The sequence below is a fragment of the Strongylocentrotus purpuratus genome, unplaced genomic scaffold (assembly GCF_000002235.5).
Source record: "Strongylocentrotus purpuratus isolate Spur 01 unplaced genomic scaffold, Spur_5.0 spur5_scaffold_13, whole genome shotgun sequence".
Classification (NCBI taxonomy): Eukaryota; Metazoa; Echinodermata; class Echinoidea; order Camarodonta; family Strongylocentrotidae; genus Strongylocentrotus; species Strongylocentrotus purpuratus.
In genome coordinates, this window is record NW_022145598.1 from 5,090,655 (window position 1) to 5,111,743 (window position 21,089).

Genomic DNA, 21,089 nt, shown 5'->3' on the forward strand with positions numbered 1-21,089 from the left:
CGTATTACAGTTGGCTAACATGGCTTACTTTGAATCATCACCGGGACTCCCCTTCATTCATGAAATGTCAGGGGGAAAGATTGTGAAGTAAACCCCTCTCATCTTCAAATGGTCTGGTCCAACTTAACCGACACTTTGTAAAAACCCTACGGCAAATCTACGAAAGATCGCGTTCTTAACGTGCATCTTCACATGATCTTCCGTTTTCGTTTCAGAAAAGGTCGTGTAACGCGACCACCCGACCGAACCCGATGACCCGATGATTCGAAGGAAGCCTGTCAGTTTACCTCATCATAAAACAAGCACAAAATAATACCGCGGTTTTGCTGCGTCATATCTAAACGAGCCTTTTTACTACTATAGATCTCTTTGCCATTATTGATCTCCATTGATCCAATGTACATGTGTAATGTTCACAATGTGTCCCCTTTAATCCCCAAACACTTCTACATTTAAACCCATCCTAACGATAATATGTTTTGTTTGGCCTATTTCTAACTCTAGCTTTACTTATTGTGCAATATGTTAATTTGCTATTCACAAATCCAATGCATGTACATGTGTATTTTACGATCTGTATTATAGGTTCGTCAACTTTCTATTTATGACTTTGATGTTTGATTTTTACGTGTATTAATTTATGTTTTTTATTGTATATTGTAAACATGATATCATTAGTCTTCGGACTACAATCATTTATCCCATTTCAAAGTGTACCAATCACCTAAAAAAATAATGTACACTGTTGCTCATAAAGGTGGAATTTTTTTTTTTAATCCCAATTTATGGTATTATTTGAAATATAATTTAAAAATAATAGATCTACATAATAGTATACATTCTCAGATTTTTTTGAATAATAATTTGCCAATGTTTGTTTTGTGTGACTGCTAAAGCATGTGTATGCTACTATGCTTATCAACTAGGGGACCTTTGCCCTTAAGTCATAAATGACAGTAATGAGGATTAATGCCCCACAAAAGGGCACTAATATAGCACATCGACACGGTTTTGATCCTGGGGCCTCACAGTTACGAGGCCATTGCTTTGTCACTGAACCATGACTGTACGCAGCGGGGGCTAGGGTAGGGGGCAGTTTCCATATATTTAAAAAAAAAACAGAAATTGCAATAAATTGTCAATAATTTATTGCATTTTACCCCGGTTCCCAACATAAATTTTTTTTTTTTTTTTGCCAAAGTGTTTCTGATTGTTTATTTCTTCTAAAATCATTTTGCCAACTAAATCTGTGATATTTATTTAAAAAAGTGAACTTCAATTTGTAACTGATATCTATAAATGTATTTTCTTTTCATATTTTGAATGGCCAGGAATATTATTTTAAATTTCTGCATGTAAAAATCAATTCTTGTATACATAACAATGTGAACGATATTATTTAATAAAGGATCCCTGTGGAAGGGGAAAAAGAAAAAAAAAAAAAAATCTGTGTGCCCATGGCCGTCCAGAGGATTTTTTATGTTGGAGACCGGGGTAAAATGCAATAAATTATTGAAAATTTATTGCATTTTCTCTGTTTTTTTAATTTATGGAAACTGCCCCCTACCCTAGCCCCCGCTGCGTACAGTCATGGTTCAGTGACAAAGCGATGGCCTCGTAACTGTGAGGCCCCAGGATCAAAACCGTGTCGATTTGCTATATTAGTGCCCTTTTGTAGGGGCATTAATCCTCATTACTGTCATTTATGACTTGAGGGCGTAGTTCCCCTAGTTAATAAGCATAGTAGCATACACATGCTTTAGCAGTCCCGCAAAACACACATTGGCAAATTATTATTCAATAAAATCTGAGAATGTATACTATTATCTAGATCTATTATTTTTAAATAATTTTTAAAAATAATTCCATACATTGGGGTAAAACTAAAATATTCCACCTTTATGAGCGACAGTGTATGTACATCTAGATAAGGAATATTAAGCAAATAAAAATAACATAAACCTGCACCCCAATTAAGACTTAGGTTCCGTATATGAGGGCCCTGTTTTAAGCGAGCGCACACGAGTGCGTCTAGTTGCCTACTCACAAGTACTTAAACTACTATTTTGTGATCGGTACACTTTGAATGCGTTTTTTATATTCACAAAGCCTGAATGAATGAATTGCATTGAAATTGAAATGCTTACCTTGTTGCAACGAATACTAGCTGCAGGGCAATCTGTCGAGAAGATAAAAAGAAAATAAGAAATGTATAGATGTCTTTAAATGTTTAGAAAATGAATACGAGTCAATTATACATTACCTTTACAATTCGCGTTGGTTTCAAGAAAATTAGAATATTAATTTGATATCTCATTTTTTTTAATAGAAAATATATGACGCTAAATGTAAACAAAATTAGCAATCTAACAACCTTATGAATAAACAGAAATCCTTACCACAAATATTCATCTTTTATTCTCATTAAACGTTCCACGACGGGACAGTGGCAGATCCCAGCTGCAATAGTTTAAACAATAACTGTCACAGTACTTTCATTTGTGTCATTGAAAACATTTTTTATTTTTATGTATCCTTTTAATAAATTTGCTAGTGCTAATAATTTACGAAATGTAGATTTTGATTCATGAAAGCATAAGCATAATGATAAGAAATTAAAGGTTTAAAAATCTGTGTAAATTAAATATCTTTATGTCAGAAATGTAATGTGTGTCATTTTAAGGAGAAGGTTGAGTTTTGGGGAGAGGTGAAAAAATAATTTCTGAGCGTTATCATTGTTATCATGCAGGTGTGGAAGAACATCAGAGAAAAGATTTTCCCTGAAAAGCATGGCGGGGGGGGGGAGCAAATTTTGACTTCTTTTTTAATAACAAGTAACAGCTTCAAAATGAGGCCCAATTTTTATGCCACATGTTTGTGTAGTCCCATATACATCTTTCTGTGTACAGTGCGAGTTACTTTATCAAGACTGTGCCAAATTGTGGATTCCAGAACCTTGCAATACACATAGATACTTATATGCTAGATAATCAATTTTTTCTGATCGATTCCACACCATGTCTTTCACAATGCAATCGCATGGCCAGTAGGCCTACTCACCATAAAGGGTATGGGGCAAAGAATGAATAGATGAGATTGCATGTTTGCACATGGTAGTAATCATATAGCCATTGTTATTTTTTTTTTTGGGGGGCGGAGCGTTAAAGAACGAAAAGACTACGAGATGATATGAAAGGAATTATGGCACATCTATGTGAGCGTATTATATGGTAAGAAAATGGAAAAGGGGCATTTATGAGAAGAAAAATAACGGGAGCAATCATCAAGGGGGAGGGGAAGGCTACACTGACATATTAAGTTGGTCTTAATAATCGAGCACCTCTCTAATTTGCAGTGTATTTAAATTTTCATAAATTTCCATTTCCTTGGTTGTTGATGACAGAATAGATTATATTTCACAACGGCGTTGTCCACAAAAATAATACGTGGAGTGATTATAATATTCAGGAGCAGAGCATATCTATTTACACAGAGTGACGACAATGGAAGTCGCTTTTGATTGGTCAGTTATTTCATGGGGAATTCATTCGAATAGCCCCCCCCCCCCCCCCCCACCATAGAGACTATAGAGACTATTTGGAACGTCTTTGATGTAGAGCTCCATGATTTAACCTATATGACCGCGTTTGTGTACGCTTATATACGAGGCGTGTCACAACTATCTTTTTCAATACGCAATGGTACGTTACGGAGTTTCTAATTTGGGTTCGATAGTTCACAAAGTACTCATTAGTCATTACTTCCTTATATTTCAATTTTTTTCACCGATCTGTTCCTTTCGTATCAGTTTTCGCTTCTATTAAACCACATTAACATCAGGGTGGCAAACCGGAATGAAGCAAATTTCATACAAAATTAGATAATATAGAGTTAAGAGACAAGAAATATTCTATCGAACCCCATAACTACCATGTATAAAAATATTAAGGAATACCCTTTCCTCTACACAGTTGGGCATTAATCCATTTTACCTTTTTTTCTATTATGACCATACTGTACAATACACCGTAGCGCGATAACAAGATGACGTCATTATGAAGGGAACAATAAAGGGGTTTCCCCGTCTGCGGACTTAGTGGGAGGGCGTTGTCTGGGTTGCATGTTCATTTAGTTAGTAATAATGATTATGTATTGTTCTGCTACATAGCTCATTTCGGGACCTTATACCTTTTACATGCGCTTTACAATTTATCATTCATAATCAATGAAAACACTTCACCAAAATATAAGATCTAAGCGCTAGATACATTATAATGCTTTGGTGGCTTTGGAACAACAGGAGAATACACCGCCACCTCTCCCCCTACAAAAACACCCGATCGATTTGGCAGCCGCACAAAGGAACATGACTGTTATAGATGTACATGTAGTTCAGTTGTCTGGTTGGAGGCAAAAAACAAACTAAAACATCCTTGTGTGCAATAGCTATATTTCAGGAGGATGTGTAAAAGACCCATTTAAACATGTACGTAAGGTGATGAAATAAAGTCAATACAAAAAAATCCGCTTCTCTTATTTTACTTCTCCTAACTCAAGTGGAGCATTTCCCTCCAACTCATAGAACAGTACCAACGTTTTGGAATGTATTAGACCTACCTGTCCTACGAAGTTTACATTGATTCACATCCCAGTCTTGCATCCAGATCAAGATACTGTTATCATGGCTATAAGCTAATGGATGCTTGAATGGACTAGCTCCCTTTTATTTAAATGAATTTCTCACTGACCAACAAGATCATTTAAAAAGAATTGGTGTACTGTTCCTCCTATTCTGACAAACATAATGGTGAATGTTCATTTGCCATGCTGCCCGAGTTTTATGGAATCGCCTCCCCGACTCTCTTAAAAACATTATTACAATAGATAACTGTAAGTCTTCTTAAAGAACACTAAAATTTCAAAATTTAAACAGATAAAAGGAACTCGATCAGTCACGTTTTTGCTCTTTGCTTTGCTCTTCCCTTTCTTCCCTAGCGCTTTTTGACACGTTAGGTACATGTCATGCACTATTATTATGTTTTATTATCATACCACCACCACCATATGGTGGCCCTGAAGGGACATCGCGAATAGACTAAATCGTGAAAAATATGCGATAAAATTCACGATATCGTCAATTTTATCGCATATTTTTCACGAAGAAATTCACGAAATTGACGATATCGTGAACTTTATCGTGAACTTTTCACGATGAAATTGACGATATCGTGAATTTTTTCGTGAAAAGTTCACGATATAAAGTTCACGATATCGTCAATTTTATCGTGTACTCTATCGTGTACTCTATCGTGTACTCTCCTGACGGGCGCTTCGTAAACAAAACCAGCCCTAGCTGGGGGAGACAGAGAGAAGGAAAAAAGGGAAAGGGAAAGAGAAGATAAAAGGAAAGAAAGAATAATAAGAAGAAAAGAGGGAAACGGGGGGGCGAAGGGCTCTTGCCTCCTCCTCACTCCCCCCCCCCCCTCCCCGCCAAAAAATAAATCAGAGAGAGAGAGAGAAGGGAAAGGGAAAGGGAAAGAGAAGATAAAAGGAAAGAAAGAAGAGGAAGAAGGAAAGAGGGAAACGGGGGAAGGGCGAAAGGCTCTTACCTCCCCCCCCCCCCCCGCCAAAAAAATAAATAAGAGAGAGAGAGAGAGAGAGAGAAGGGAAAGGGAAAGAAAGAAGAGGAATAAGAGGGAAACAGGGGAAGGGCGAAGGGCTCTTGCCTCCTCCCCCCCCCCCCCCCCCGCCAAAAATAAATAAGAGAGAGAAGGGAAAGGGAAAGAAAATATAAAAGGAAAGAAAGAAGAGGAATAAGAAGGAAAGAGGGAAACGGGGGAAGGGCGAAGGGCTCTTGCCTCCTCCCTCCCCACCCCCCGCCAAAAAAATAAATAAGAGATAGAGAGAGAAGGGAAAGGGAAAGGGAAAGAGAAGATAAAAGGAAAGAAAGAAGAGGAAGAAGAAGAAGAAAAGAGGGAAACGGGGGCGAAGGGCTCTTGCATCCCCCCGCCCTAAAAATAAATAAGAGAGAGAGAGAGAGAAGGAAAGGGAAAGAGAATAAAAAAGGAAAGGAAGAAGAATAAGAAGAAAAGAGGGGCTCTTGCCTCCTACCCCCCTCCCGCGCCAACAAATAAATAGGAGAGAGAGAGAGAGAGATAGAGAGAAGGGAAAGGGAAAGGGAAAGAAAATATAAAAGGAAAGAAAGAAGAAGAAGACGGAAAGAGGGAAACGGGGGAAGGGCGAAAGGCTCTTACCTCCCCCTCCCCCCTCCCGCCATAAAGGGAAAGAGAAGGGAGAGGGAAAGAAAATATAAAAGGAAAGAAAGAAGAGGAAAAAGAATAAGAAAAGAGGGAAACAGGGGCGAAGAGCTCTTGCCTCCTTTCTTTTCTTTCTTTTCCTTTCTTTCCTATTCTCCCTCTTTTTCGTTTTTCTCTTTCTTTCTTCTCTTTCCCTTTCCTTCTCTCTCTCTCTCTTATTTATATTTTGGCGGGGGGCGGGGGGACGAGGCAAAAGCCCTTTGCCCCCGTTTCCCTCTTTTCTTCTTCTTCCTCTTCTTTCTTTCCTTTTATCTTCTCTTTCCCTTTCCCTTTCCCTTCTCTCTCTCTCTCTGATTTATTTTTTGGCGGGGGGGAGGCAAGAGTCCTTCGCCCTTCCCCCGTTTTCCTCTTTTCTTCTTCTTCCTCTTCTTTCTTTCCTTTTATCTTCTCTTTCCCTTTCCCTTTCCCTTCTCTCTCTCTCTCTGATTTATTTTTTGGCGGGGAGGGGGGGGGGAGTGAGGAGGAGGCAAGAGCCCTTCGCCCCCCCCCCCCCCGTTTCCCTCTTTTCTTCTTATTATTCTTTCTTTCCTTTTATCTTCTCTTTCCCTTTCCCTTTTTTCCTTCTCTCTGTCTCCCCCAGCTAGGGCTGGTTTTGTTTACGAAGCGCCCGTCAGGAGAGTACACGATAGAGTACACGATAGAGTACACGATAAAATTGACGATATCGTGAACTTTATATCGTGAACTTTTCACGATAAAATTCACGATATCGTCAATTTCATCTTGAAAAGTTCACGATAAAGTTCACGATATCGTCAATTTCGTGAATTTCTTCGTGAAAAATATGCGATAAAATTGACGATATCGTGAATTTTATCGCATATTTTTCACGATTTAGTCTATTCGCGATGTCCCTTCAGGGCCACCATACCACCACCACCACAGCACGAAAAACAACAATAATTAATTAAATTGAATGCACGATTAAGCAAAATTGGTCGCCTATAATTGAAAGTGCATGACAGGTACAAGCTTATCTGTCACTTACGCGGTGGAGGTGGTGGAGGTGTTGGAGGCGGATCTATACATGTATATTTTAAACAAAGTAAATACATTTTAAACTTAAGTGCACATACTGGAAAGTGAGATTGGTGGCCTGTTTTTTTTAGGTAGGCAATCTTTTGGAACCTGTAGAGGTTTGCGCACGTCACTACGTAAAGGAAATGTTGACGCCCCCTAATGAATATGCATTATGCTTGTGCCGACACGGCGTGTGTACTGTCCGTACACGCTGTGCATGCATATCTATCTAGGCTATGACAGCACATCTGCACTACTGATTCAAGCAAGAGAATATATGTATTTCACTACACTTGTATTGTTTTGAATACATTAATTGCATCTATACTTGCATCAATTAAGTTAGTGCATTTCTAAATTTGTATTGTACTGTTGTGACTTCATACTTGCATCAATATAAGTTGTTGCATCTAACCTGTTCCAAACTGCATTTTGCGTGTCCCAAATTTATATCTTTGTCATGGTTGCATTGTTTGCATCAATCAAGTTATTGCATTGTACATGTTCCAAGCTGCATTCTACGTGTTTCAAAATTTCTATCTTTCGGTAATTGTATTGTTTTGACTACACACTCCAATTATTTAAGTTATTGCATTGTATATGTTCCAAGCTGCATTCTACGTGTACCAAAATTTCTATCTTTGGGTAATTGTGTTGTTTTGCCTACACACTCCAATCATATCCAAATTATTGCATTGTACATGTTCCAAGCTGCATTCTACGTGTTCCAAATTTTCTATCTTTGGGTAATTGTATTGTTTTGCCTACACACTCCCATCATTCAAATTATTGCATTGTACATGTTCCAAGCTGCATTCTATGTGTTCCAAATTTTCTATCTTTGGGTAATTTTATTGTTTCGCCTACACACTCCCATCATTCAAATTATTGCATTGTACCGTACAAGTCATGTTCCAAGCTGCATTCTACGTATTCCAAAATTTCTATCTTTGGGTAATTGTATTGTTTTGCCTACACACTCCTATCATTCAAATTATTGCATTGTACATGTTCCAAGCTGCATTCTACGTGTTCCAAAATTTCTATCTTTCGGTAATTGTGTTGTTTTGCCTACACACTCCAATCATATCCAAATTATTGCATTGTACATGTTCCAAGCTGCATTCTACGTTTTCCAAATTTTCTATCTTTGGGTAATTGTATTGTTTTGCCTACACACTCCCATCATTCAAATTATTGCATTGTACATGTTCCAAGCTGCATTCTACGTGTTCCAAATATATCTTTGGGTAATTGTATTATTTTGACTACACACTCCCATTATTTAAGTTATTGCATTGTATATGTTCCAAGCTGCATTCTACGTGTACCAAAATTTCTATCTTTGGGTAATTGTATTGTTTTGCCTACACACTCTCATCATCCAAATTATTGCATTGTACATGTTCCAAGCTGCATTCTATGTGTTCCAAATTTTCTATCTTTGGGTAATTGTATTGTTTTGCCTACACACTCCCATCATTCAAATTATTGCATTGTACATGTTCCAAGCTGCATTCTACGTGTTCCAAAATTTCTATCTTTGGGTAATTGTATTGTTTTGCCTACACACTCCCATCATTCAAATTATTGCATTGTACATGTTCCAAGCTGCATTCTACGTGTTCCAAATTTTCTATCTTTGGGTAATTGTATTGTTTTGCCTACACACTCCCATCATTCAAATTATTGCATTGTACATGTTCCAAGCTGCATTCTACGTGTTCCAAAATTTCTATCTTTGGGTAATTGTATTGTTTTGCCTACACACTCCCATCATTCAAATTATTGCATTGTACATGTTCCAAGCTGCATTCTACGTGTTCCAAAATTTCTATCTTTGGGTAATTGTATTGTTTTGTCTACACATCACTCAGGCGCGGATCCAGGATTTTCCAATAGGGGGTTGGGGGGGGGGGGGGGCGGAAATTTAAAAATTGCGCAGACCGTTTTTGTCCAACTCAATATACCAATACTGACAAGGTCATAATGGAAGCACGATACCGGAACATCGGGGGGGGGGGGCTATAGCCCCTTGCACGAAAAAATAATTTTCTGGTTTCACAATTCGGCTAGAGAGCGAGCAAAAATTTGAGCATAAATTGTATTTTGTGAAAGTGTTATTTGTCACCAAAATAAATGAGAAAAGATTTTAAAAAAAAATCATATTAGGGCAGCTCGCTGTTCCCCCCTCCCATTACTGGCGAAGCGCATAAGCTTTGTAGTTTTATTAAATTATTAGAGATAGAAGATGATTCGTTGTTCCATTCTCGACTCTCAATCCTTGTCTTAATTCAATTTTCCCCGCCCGCGCGTAAACTTCTGACGCTTCATTAAATTATGAGAGAAAGAAAACGATTCTTTGTTCCATTCTCGTCTCTTAATCCTTGTTTCAATTCAGCTTTCCCCCTTCAGCACGAGGCGTGGAAGCTTTGACGTTTTATTAAATTATTAGAGAAAGAAGATGATTCGTTGTTCCATTCTCGACTCTTAATCCTTGTTTGAATTTAGTTTTCATTAAATTATTAGTGAAAGAAGACGATTCGTTGTTTCATTCTCGACTCTCAATCCTTGTCTGAATTCAGTTGCCCCCGAGCGAGCGAAGCGCGGAAGCTTTGACATTTCATTTATTATTAGAGAAAGAAGACGATTCGTTGTACCGTTCTCGACTTGTCAGAATTTCCAAAAATGTTTCTTTGTCTGCTACTTTTTCGTCCTATGTCCTCTTACTACCCCTACCGCCCCTAGCTACGCGCCTGCTTTAAAGGGAAAGTAAAACAATCATGATTGTGATAGCACATAATTAGGTTAGTAGAAATAAAAGAAAAAACAGATCTATTACACCAACCATGGATAAATCACGGCCCGGGAGCGTCATATCATAGTTTTGTGTTATCGGGCGAGGACCGGGGTGTATAGCGACCAAGCGAGATTTTGCAATGTTGAATGCTGAAATCATGTATTCTAGAAAATTCCTAAGCTCAATATGTACGTTCTTTCCGCTAGATTTCTTTCTAGCTATATTACTAAATTTCCTGGGGGACGTGTCCCCGTATCGGATCCAGGATTGCCGCCCCTGTCCATGATTACTACCAACATGAGTTCAAATACAAACACAAGCGAGTTGGTTGTGAGCTGAATCCAAATGAAGGGCAAAATAAGAGTTGTGAAGCGCCCTACCGTTTATTTAAAATCTGACTGTTGAGTGTATAGCTTCTATTTAAAAGAGATCCAACATATTGTGCCCTTTTCAAATTTCTCACTAAAGAGTGATGACCTTTGTAGCGCAGGGGCTGTTTTTAATGTTTAACTTTGAATCCGCGGCTCGAGATTTTATGCGGCCGGCCCGGCCCCCTCTATTCAATAACGTTTGCCAAGCCTTCAGGAATGACCCCCAAATCTCCGGATTACAGTTTTCCCTTATTCGTCGTTACTGTCACTTAGCGCCATTTCCTTTTCTTTTCGCCTTTCTCACCCGACTTTTCTCTTCCCCACCCACTCAGTGTTATCTAGGGTACGCACAGGGGCGTCGCTAGACCCTTTTTCTCTAATAATTTTATGAAAAATAAATTCAAACAAGGATTAAGAGTCGAGAATGGAACAACGAATCATCTTCTTTCTCTAATAATTTAATAAAACGTAAAAGCTTCCACGCCTCGTGCTGAAGGGGGAAAGCTAAATTCAACAAGGATTAAGAGACGAGAATGGTATACAAAGAATCGTCTTCTTTCTCTAATAATTTAAAGAAAACTGAATTCAAACAAGGATTAAGAATCGAGAATGGAACAACGAATCATCTTCTTTCTCTCACAATTTAATGAAGCATCAAAGCTTATGCGCTTCGCCAGTAATGGGGGGGGGGAACAGCGAGCTGCCCGAATATGATTTTAAAAAAAAATCTTTTCTCATTTATTTTGGTGACAAATAATACTTTCACAAAATACATATTATGCTCAAATTTTTGCTCGCTCGCTTCGCTCACTAGCCGAATTGTGAAACCAGAAAATTACCCAAAGATTACCCAATTACCCAAAGATAGAAATTTTGGAACACGTAGAATGCAGCTTGGAACATGTACAATGCAATAATTTGAATGATAGGAGTGTGTAGGCAAAACAATACAATTACCCAAAGATAGAAATTTTGGAACACGTAGAATGCAGCTTGGAACATGTACAATGCAAAAATTTGAATGATGGGAGTGTGTAGGCAAAACAATATTATCCCCTAAAGATAGAAATTTTGGAACACGTAGAATGCAGCTTGAAACATGTACAATGCAATAATTTGGGTGATGGGAGTGTGTAGGCAAAACAATACAATTACCCAAAGATAGAAATTTTGGAACACGTAGAATGCAGCTTGGAACATATACAATGCAATAACTTAAATAATGGGAGTGTGAAGTCAAAACAATACAATTACCCAAAGATAGAAATTTTGGTACACGTAGAATGCAGCTTGGAACATATACAATGCAATAAGTTAAATAATGGGAGTGTGTAGTCAAAATAATACAATTACCCAAAGATATATTTGGAACACGTAGAATGCAGCTTGGAACATGTACAATGCAATAATTTGAATGATGGAGTGTGTAGGCAAAACAATACAATTACCCAAAGATAGAAAATTTGGAACACGTAGAATGCAGCTTGGAACATGTACAATGCAATAATTTGGATATGATTGGAGTGTGTAGGCAAAACAACACAATTACCCAAAGATAGAAATTTTGGTACACGTAGAATGCAGCTTGGAACATATACAATGCAATAACTTAAATAATTGGAGTGTGTAGTCAAAACAATACAATTCGTCGCTGTTTTCACGAAGTGACGGTAGTGAAAAAAAATTGCATTCACTTTGCGTTACGATTTTCCTCACTACCGTCACTTCGTGAAAATAGGGACGAATTACCGAAAGATAGAAATTTTGAAACACGTAGAATGCAGCTTGGAACATGTACAATGCAATTACTTGATTGATGCAAACAATGCAACCATGACAAAGATATAAATTTGGGACACGCAAAATGCAGTTTGGAACAGGTTAGATGCAACAACTTATATTGATGCAAGTATGAAGTCACAACAGTACAATACAAATTTAGAAATGCACTAACTTAATTGATGCAAGTATAGATGCAATTAATGTATTCAAAACAATAAAAGTGTAGTGAAATATACATATATTCTCTTGCTTGAATCAGTAGTGCAGATGTGCTGTCATAGCCTAGATAGATATGCATGCACAGCGTGTACGGACAGTACACACGCCGTGTCGGCACAAGCATAATGCATATTCATTAGGGGGCGTCAACATTTCCTTTACGTAGTGACGTGCGCAAACCTCTACAGGTTCCAAAAGATTGCCTACCTTTTTTTAAATCTGAATAATCGAATACTTAATTTGAATTGTGGAATTCGTCCGAGGCGACATAATTTTATCAAATTTGCATTAAATTTTGTCTTTTTCATTTGCCTTTTCCCCAATTAGTTGCTATTTAGCGCAGTAATATTTATACCTGACAAAGATCACAATAATAGGCTACATAATGATTCTTTGTTCTTTATTCGTTGTTTAAATTCCTTCAAATTTGCACTAATCTGCTTCTCTTATTCCCTTCTTCCAAATTGAGGGGAACCTCTCCCTCCCAGTGATGAAACATTTTGAAATGCACATAATACACTTTAATTTTTATACCACTACAAAATGATGGTTTGGGAACTCTGAATGCTGGAGGTTTATAGAGGAAGCTTTAAACACAAAGATCATGATTCTAAATACATATTATTTTTGGCTAAGTTTAATAAAATTTGCAGATTTCTCGCGTTTTTCTTCTTCTACTTTATGACAACGGTTGAGTTATCAACTCATCCAATATTACCAAAGTTTTAGAACACACGTGAAAGACATATCGTTGGAAACTGCTGGCTCTGGAACTTTGAATGACGGAGATTGCCAATTTGTGGAGTGAGTTTTAAACATACAGATCATCAGTACACATACATTTCCTTCTTTGTCAGCATTTCATCGAATTTTCGGTAATCTGTTTCTCTCATTTTTTCAGATTCGAACTTGATATAACGGTCGAGTTTCCCTTCAATTCTAGGAATTGTATCAAAGTTTTGATGACAACTATTATAAACCTACCACCAAATGTTGGTCTTGTAACTTTGAATATGGGTGGACTACTGCATTCACAACCCCCTATTGAAAGGCAGACATCGCCAGCGTCTACCATCCCGTGGACGATCACCGTCAAGGAGGCTATCAATATCTCTCGGATCATCTGTAGATAAGACAATAAATAACGTTAAAATATGGTAACAAGATGAAATTTTTGAAGTAATTTACAGTATGATTTTATTTTATATCAATTTTACATCATCGTATCAGTAAAGTGGTTGCAAAAATTAATGATGATTTAAAGCCCCACTACACTACTTATAGCTACTGGCGCCCTCTATATAGCAAACAATGCCTAATTGGTGAACGCTGGTCCCCCATGATCCCCTTTTTCTTATATTTATGGAGAGCTGATTTGATGAGATAACCACCTGTCAGTGACCACGCTGGGTGGTCTATTCCTTCCTGGCCAAACTAGTGCAGATCGGCTTTAAGCTTCATGCCCTACATTAATTTACTTCTGCTAATATTAGTACTGCTGTTACTATCCTGCTGATGCTACTGCTACTGATGATCATGATTATGTTGATGTTGATGATGTTTTTGTCTTATTACTATTATTATCATCATCATTATCATTATTATTATTATTTGTTATTATCATATCAATTTTCTAGTTGTGTTCCTATTCACTATGTTACATGCCTTGTTATGTCTTTTTATTCTTATTATTTTGTAAATTCAAGACGTTTAATTTTGCTGTGAGCTTGAATTTTTATCAATAAACCCGACATCCTGTCAATAATCCTTTCATTTCATTCAGCTCGGCAAATGAGTGCATTATCCAGTTCTCCTTGATTTATAAATATGTTTATTTTTTCATAATTATCAAACGTTTATCATTGTTCGTCTTATCACATGTTAATCATTGTTTTATATTGATACTATGCAAATAAGTTTGTACCGGCTCCAGTGGCGTATGCAGGATTTTTTCAAGGGGGGGGGGGGGTGGGGTTTTAAAATCGAGCCCAAAATTTCGCAACGACTCAGCCAGCCGCTGAATAAGCGGGAGGGGGGGGGGGGGTAAGCGGACACTTTTTTTTGGGGGGGGGGGAGTCTCTAAATTTCAAAATTTGACATTTTGTTCCGTTAGGGGGGGGTAAGGTCACCTTTTTTAGGTCAGCCATTGGCATAATTTTTGTTGTTTTTTTTAAAATTATTATTAACAAAAAAAAATCAAAAGGGGGGAGGAGTTTTGCACAAAAACATACATATAATAAAAAATCAAGGGGGTTTAATCACCCCCCCCCCCCCCACCCCTGCGTACGCGCCTGACCGGCTCACACCCCGAGAGGAGGTCGATCGAGTCAATAAAAATCTTTAAAATTTTACAAAATCAATTATTGAATAAAGCTTAACCATATTACTGCAGCAGTATTGTATTAATATCCTTTGGCAAGGCATGAATCTGCATTTGCCACTGTCCACCCAGGTGTTAAATGGTTGCCTGGTAGGATGGTTGGGTTGGCATGTATGCCTGGCCGGAATACTTCCTATGGAGTGAAGCGTGAGCTCAATCATGTGCGGATATAATAGAAATTGAATCCGGGAATTGTATATACAATATCAATAACTGGGGTGATAATAATTAGGATGTAAAGCGCTTAGAAACGAGGTATCAATATTAAGCGCTATACGAATGTGACTTATATTATTATCATTATTAGTAGTATTAGCAATAGCATTATTATTATGATGATGATGGTGATGATGATGATGCACAACACAGAACTATATTAAACTGTCTAGTCTATACAATATCAATGAGGTATATCGTGAAAGCGATAATGTGCACACAAATATTGGCGTACGTGATCATACACCGCGATCATCCATCACCACCATCACAATATGCGCATAATATATAGCATGGCGTGTAATGTAATACCATCAAAAACACCATATTTATGATAACAGAAATACACATACTAACCTTTTTCTCTCGTTAAATATCCAAGGACAAAGACTATGTTCCTCTCTATTCGCTTGAAGTCGTTTGAAGAAAACAACCAAGCAAGGAAACGACATTTGCAACTCTACAAAAATGGTGGAACACGACAAATATGGACAATTCCTTTGTAGAAATCTTGAGTAAACCAGAATGCATCGGAAGAAATACTAGAAGGCACTTGGTATTTATATACTGCGTATGAAGTGTGTCCTATTAAATCACAACCGTTCCGACATGAGACGCAATTACCTTGCAGTGTTAGGGCGTATCTACCAGTGCCAACGGGTTTTCCCCTCGTCGTCTAAAGTGTGCACAGTGTGCCTGTCTGTCTGTATCACTAATGTTCATGTATGTATCGAGCAAGCTTATGCAGTGATCACGTTTAGCGTCATTGTATTCAGATATTCCACTAGACATTTTACAGCCAGCATTCTGAGAGGCGAATGATCGCACGTACAGTCAGGTCAGAACGCACGCGAATATATATGTCAGAGCCATATTAATATGTTGCAGTATATTCCATGAACGAAATGTATGTACTATAATGTAAGGCTATAGTGCCCGCCGGTTTAATATATACATGTATTTCTACTCTCACCCCCTGCATGATCAATACTGAATAGTATCTATTCATTTACGTTTTACACAGTCACACAGGAAGGTAAACGGGGGGGGGGGGGGTGCATCCACACGTCCCGGCCCTAGATTCGACCCTTATAAGGGGGAGCATTAAGATCTAGTTTGACTAGCTGTGCTGCCCCCCCCCCCCCCATCGGTTCACTCGCCCCCGGCCAATTACCAGCGGGACAATGACCCACCTAAAAAATTACCCCGAGGCCCCGATGACAATTACCCCCCCCCCCCCCCGGTAAAAAAAAGTTCTGCTTTTATTTAAAAAAAAACTTCTTTCCAGGGTGGACTTCCCCTTCAATGAACAGGGGGTAATTTTCAGGGGTGGAGCCTGGAAAAAATTTCCCCACCCCTGAAAATTACCTAATTTTCAGGGGGGGGGGGTAATTGTCCAAGGGGTAATTTTTTTCGGGAGTAATTGTCCCGGGTGGTTGTTCTGGCCTCGTGGAGGGGGGGGGTCATTTTTCCGGTGTTTTTTTTTCCAGGGGGTGATTGTCCTGATACGCCCCTCACCGTCTTCTAGGTAATGAATATATGAATATTTAGTAGGACACGTTTTACGTCATATTATATTATGCATATTCATTTAACCAAAACCAAATGCAGCATGCACGTGAAATGGAACTCATCCTGCCGATTATCGCAAAAATAAACCTATAGGATTCTTTGCAATTGTGTTTTAGATAATTGTTAGTGAGATGCAAGTGTCTTCTGCCAACAACGTCAAGGTTTATAACCTTAGCACTGGAAAGAGCCTACCAGAGGTAAGATTTTTGGAATATTTCAGCGCGATTGTCAATCGCAGTCCCACTCGTTTCATTTCATGTACTGTTTTAATGTAACTATCGCTCAGATTTAAATAACATTTTCTCGTGCCATCGGAGTGGTGCATTTGCCATTTTTTAAATATCGTATATAGACAAGGCTGATAAGTTTAATGGCTTAATGATATTTGGTTCTCACTCTTTGCAGAAAAAGACAAAGAAAATGAGGAGGAGAAGAAGAAGAAGAAGAAACACTTGCGCCAGTGGCGCTAGTTTAAGTTAGACCGAATTTTCTGTCTTTTTCGTTCGTTAGCCTCTGATTTGGGTAAGGTCGGCTCCTCTCTTTAGAGGAGTCGACCTTAATGAACGAAAGAGACGGAAAAATTTGGTCTAGCGCTAGTCATGCTAGTTCAGAAGTCTCTCCAGACTTTATCCCGGAACTCCGGCGTGGAGATACCCGACTAAAACATACCGAAAATCAACTAGGGTGTCGTGCCAATTAGAATTCGGTCTTGGATTTGTGCGCGGTATCTCCGTTGCCAAGGAGTGAAGCGTATTTGCGCACTATTGTCACACAATTGCGCGATAAAGCACTGATTGTCAATGCGTTGACCGAATACTGGATGAGCGCTACCGCATGGTAAGGCCTAAGGGTATTGTATAAATACCTCTTGCACATCGGTAGGCAAATTCATGCAAAAAAATATATTCAAGAAATTGACTTGAAAACACATCAGACAATTAGTCTGAACCGAGTCAGGAGCAAATTTGAAGAAATTATATTTTTAAATGTTGTAAAACCAATGATATAAGAAGAAAACTGACCAAGTATCTGTACTAAAAATTGTACATGTAAAATTGGTCGTAGACATTCGACAGCTGAAAATGACGCGCACGGTTGTGGTACGTGCGTTCTCGAATCCAAAATTGTATCTCACACACACACTCTCGCCACACCGCGAATGGTCCGTCGTGGGGAGCTAGCCGCCCGAGAGTTTGCCAGCGATACCAACGCACCCTCGGAGCTCCGCAGCGCACAATTTTAGCGGAACTCGAAAGGTTCGAGGTGGGAAGGTGGCGGGCTAGCTTTTTGCCAAACCCACGCTAGAACGTCTGCTGGCAAAGTGAAAATAACTACGATCGAGAACATCGTCGGTTTCAGTGAGATAATTCTGAATTCTAATTGAGACTATATAATAAATTATATCGACAAAGAAACCTCGGTAGATCTCTTATAACTATACAAAAGCTTGTTTATTTCTCGTTTTGACATTTGTTTTCGAGCCATTTTTTCGTGCGCGAGTCAATGCAAACTTTGTATTACCAAACTTTCAACACGCAAGGAACGGGGAACACTCGCGGACCCCGTATCAAATTCGTTGCAAAAAAAAATTTCAAGGGTGATTTTGAAGCAGTGAAGAAAATTTGCGCTGCGATGCGCAGAAATATACTTGAAAGAAACTTAAAAAATCACACCCGAATTTTCAGAAAATCGTATTTGCATTACCGAGCCTAGTTGTGAGTTGTTTATAACTCAGATTTTATGAAGATTTGTCGGAAAAAAATGTCTTTTTTTTCCGTTTGGTGGTCATTTCTAGGCTAATATTTAAAAAGTTGCATCAGTAATGGGCCCGATGTTTCTCTTATCGTACTCGCATGTTATTTCTTCATAGATTAAACATAGGATGGTTAGGGGTAAGACCGGATAACATTATAAAAAAGATATATCCTTCCACCCTCCCATATCCAAGTTTTGCGCTGATTATTGCCGACCCACCGCAGCAAGGCCATTCAGATTTTCGTACGTTCGCGAAGCGCCCTCTAGTGCCCCATGAATGTGCCTAACATCGGCAAGTGAGTCATTTGCAAATTCGCTGCAATGGAGCGAACACGGAAGAGCTCCTCTTCACACACATACTAAATTCATTGCGACAGCACACGTAGTGGTTTCGCAAGAGACTTCTACATATGGCTATGCATGTTAGCGCATGTACTAACAGAACGCGGAAGTGCAGAAAGTTGTGCGACACTGACCAATTTCGAGCTAAGTTGGAGATCTTTCCGGGGCCCTATATCTGATTTAATTTTGAGAGTTAAGAAAAGTTGTTCAGCTGCCTGATTTGTGCAGGCTCATTAATTTTTTTTTTTAATTGTTACAGCTGTTGAAACTAGCCTTAAGGGCTCCCTCGAAATGTTTTTTATGATATTATTCGAGGGAGCCTTAAACGGCACCCATAGGGTCCCACGGAGAGGTAGGTAAACAACAACTAAAATGTGTCCAAAATCACACTTTCCCGGACCGGAACAATATTGGACAGTGGCTTCGATAAATTTTGTTGTAATTGTAGTCCTAATTACCTCCTAAATTTAAAAATCGGAGGTAAAAATAATAAAATAAAAGCAATTTTCTTACCAGACCGATACAGCTCAGCTCCCTTTTCATGTGTACCGTGTAAATTCACGATCTCTACACAATGGTGATGACCTCTGACTGGCACTTCCGTGATTGTGCTGCTTCCGTATAATGCGCTGAATAACACTCATACAGCGCATTATACGGAAGCAGCACAATCACGGAAGTGCCAGTCAGAGGTCATCACCATTGTGTAGAGATCGTGAATTCACACGGTACACATGAAAAGGGAGCTGAGCTGTATCGGTCTGGTAAGAAAATTGCTTTTATTTTATTATTTTTACCTCCGATTTTTAAATTTAGGAGGTAATTAGGACTACAATTACAACAAAATTTATCAAAGCCACCGTCCAATATTGTTCCGGTCCGGGAAAGTGTGATTTTGGACACATTTTAGTTGTTGTTTACCTACCTCTCCGTGGGACCCTATGGGTGCCGTTTAAGGCTCCCTCGAATAATATCATAAAAAACATTTCGAGGGATCCCTTAAGGCTAGTTGAAACGGGTGTCTGACCGAATACTGGGAATGGACCGAATACTGGGCGCGCTACCCTAAATCCTCATCAATTGTTCAATAATGGTTATGATTTAAAAGTTGTTATGTTTCTTACCTGTTTCGTGTCAATTTTCTTATCTTTTTTGGAGTATTTTTCCTAAAAACAAAGACTTAGATCTAGACCTAGATCTATAATATAGACTTTCTCACAGGATTCATGGCAAACTGCTACACAATACAATTGCATACCGTACCGACGGTAGGGTGTGGGTGCGCGTTTGTGTTAAGTTAGCGACTGTAATTTTAAGCAATTGATCAATACTAATTAGGGCTGCGACGTATAGTCGAATGCTCGAGTACCCGCACGGTTGACAACTACTCGGGTACGATTTCTCGTACCCGAATATTCGGCCGCAAAAAAAATAAATAAATAAAATAAAGAATAAAATCTGTCCAGGTCGACGCTTATCCGTGCCTGGGTGAGCGGCAGCCGCTGGCATGGTACTGTCGGTAAAAATGTTTCCCAACTCAAGCACTGTCAAACTCACCACTCAGAAACTGAGACCAAATGTCTGGATTTCTGTTTGGACTTGGAGGAAAATGGATTATTCTGCCATCTTTGGTTTTGAAAACAGCATTGTTCACTGTTATTATTATTATTAAATCGGGGCCTTCAACTGCAACTCGAAGTAAAATTGCATGCGTTTTTGGCAAAAGAACTGGGATGCTGCTCCAAAGGTATGGTGGTGGCAAAAAAACAACAAAAAAATACCCAAAAAATTCGAAAAAATTAAAAAAAAATTCAAAAAAATTCAAAAAAATTATAAAAAAACATGGCGTCCGAATATTAGAGTATTCGCTTGTAAGCCTGGGAGTGTACTCGGGTACCTCATTACACTGTTGTGCACAGCCTTAATACTAATGCTATTAGTTATTAGGATCTACTAAGATGTTTCCAGAGATCGGCAATGGTAGCACATCATAAGTTCATTGTTGTTTAGAGCTCGGGTTTCAAACGTCGTTTAAAATGATAAAAACGTAAATTCCCCTTTGACTACGACTTCTTGATTTTGCGCCCCACTCCGACTGACCTCAAGCGCCACACGTGACGTGCGCGCCGCCAGTTGAGAAGGCCCGCTTTAAAGGCTGGGGTTGTCAATTTCCAGAAAGTCTTAATTCGCCGAAACCAGCCTTGATGGAAATACTAATTACTATTAATGGGTGTACACTGTTTTACAAGTCTGCACACAGCAAACCCTTAGGCTAATCAAGAAATACCCTTTTGTCTCTCAGAGGGTGCGTTTGT

The 21,089-nt window shown here is 38.7% G+C and overlaps 1 protein-coding gene and 1 long non-coding RNA gene across 2 annotated transcripts in view; one reads left to right on the top strand and one right to left on the bottom strand.

Annotated features, from left to right (window-relative positions):
• Positions 1-1,893: 1,893 nt before the first annotated feature.
• LOC115922952 lies at positions 1,894-16,058 on the bottom strand. The gene is made up of 3 exons (XR_004063691.1): positions 15,463-16,058; positions 13,494-13,632; positions 1,894-2,179 (listed from the first exon to the last, which is right to left on the bottom strand). It is a non-coding gene; the product is annotated as an uncharacterized LOC115922952 (long non-coding RNA).
• Positions 16,059-16,690: 632 nt separating this feature from the next.
• LOC590723 (nucleolar protein 10) overlaps positions 16,691-21,089 on the top strand; it is a 34,921-nt gene continuing 30,522 nt past the window's right edge. The window contains exon 1 of the mRNA XM_790319.5: positions 16,691-16,874. Within this exon, the coding sequence (XP_795412.4) occupies positions 16,809-16,874 (66 nt within the window). The 5' untranslated portion in view covers positions 16,691-16,808. The remainder of the gene's footprint in view (positions 16,875-21,089) is intronic.